Source organism: Acanthamoeba castellanii (assembly GCF_000313135.1).
Source record: "Acanthamoeba castellanii str. Neff unplaced genomic scaffold scf7180000084620, whole genome shotgun sequence".
Lineage (NCBI taxonomy): Eukaryota > Discosea > Longamoebia > Acanthamoebidae > Acanthamoeba > Acanthamoeba castellanii.
The window spans coordinates 1-1,179 of NW_004457386.1; the positions used below are offsets into that span (position 1 = coordinate 1).

A 1,179-nucleotide genomic window follows, 5' to 3' on the forward strand; every position below is an offset into this window, starting at 1 on the left:
CAGACTCGGCGATGGCGGGTTCCTCCTCTTCTTCTCCAGAGGACTCGATGCTGGGGGAGAAGCCGATAGAGCTGAGCAGGTCCCTCTGCACGGCGAGAAGCACGTTGTAGATTGTGCGCGCCTCCTCGGCAGCCGTCGGTCCGACCGGCGAGCCCTCGGTGTCGAGCAACAGCGATCTGACCTCCTGCTCCATGCGGGTCTTCCTCACCTTGGCATCCTCGCTGCTCTTCTTCATCAGCCCCACGGCGAGCTCGATCAGGTCGCGCACCAGCTTCTCCGAGGACTCGCTCGTGACAACTGCCCGGTCCATGGCCTCCGCGGTACTCGATGGCTCAGCGTCGGCGGCCCCGCGCTCCTTGCGCTGCGCCCCGGTGGCTTCGACCTCCGACAGGATCGGAGCGAAGAGCATGTCGCCCAGGCCGAGGGCAAGCTCCTGGGAGAGCTTCTCGAGCAGGTCGTCGAGGAGGAGCCTCGCAGGGCTTGGGAGGTGGCTGTGCGCAGTGTGGTGCGGCGTTTGGCCCTCCGTTGCGACGGACGTCTTCTCCTCCTCGACTTGGAGAATGGCCAGCAGTTCGTGCAAGAACTGGACCTGCTTGTCGTGCGTCGGGTAGAAGATGGGCAGGCCCACCAGCAAGCAGCGCCGGGCGTCGGCCTGCACGACCCGATCGTGCGTTTTGTCTCCCGGCCGCTTTTCTCCGGTCTGTGAATCGGGTGCGGTGGTCGTGGTAGTGGTGGTCGTTGTGGGTTGCGGCAGCACTCGGCCCAGCGCAAGCCGGAGGAGAAGGTCTCGGATGTCCAGAAGCACGAGCCCAAAGCTTTTGCTGGCTTCCTCGGGCGAGAGCACCTGCACACAACATGCCAGCTTTGTCGGGGAGTGTCGAAAGCAACCATCGAGCAAGAGGCACTGTACCTGGATGAGGTGCTGCACATTGGCTGCCAGAACTTGAAGGAGGGAGCTTATGACGAAGGACCCGGCGCTAGCAGTGCTGGGACCTGCCAGTGTGGCTGTTACGGCCGCTGCAGCGGCAGCATCCTCGTCACCCTCGGACAAGGGCTCGTCCGGGCGATTGCCAGGGCTGCCCTCGGGTTCACCAGCCGCAGCTCCGTTCTTCTTGGAGAGGGCGCGCTCGAGCAGCGCATAGATGGCAGCCAAGGTGTCGCCTGCTCGCGTTGAACGCT

At 64.4% G+C, this 1,179-nt stretch overlaps 1 protein-coding gene across 1 annotated transcript in view; it reads right to left on the minus strand.

Moving 5' to 3' along the window:
- Positions 1 to 7: 7 nt before the first annotated feature.
- The window catches only part of ACA1_340040 (zinc finger, zz type domain containing protein), a gene marked incomplete at both ends in the record, with an annotated part of 3,387 nt that continues 2,215 nt past the window's right edge, over positions 8 to 1,179 (minus strand). Inside the window, 2 exons of the mRNA XM_004337429.1 lie at positions 8 to 844; positions 911 to 1,161. Coding sequence (XP_004337477.1) covers positions 8 to 844; positions 911 to 1,161 — 1,088 coding nt within the window. The remainder of the gene's footprint in view (positions 845 to 910; positions 1,162 to 1,179) is intronic.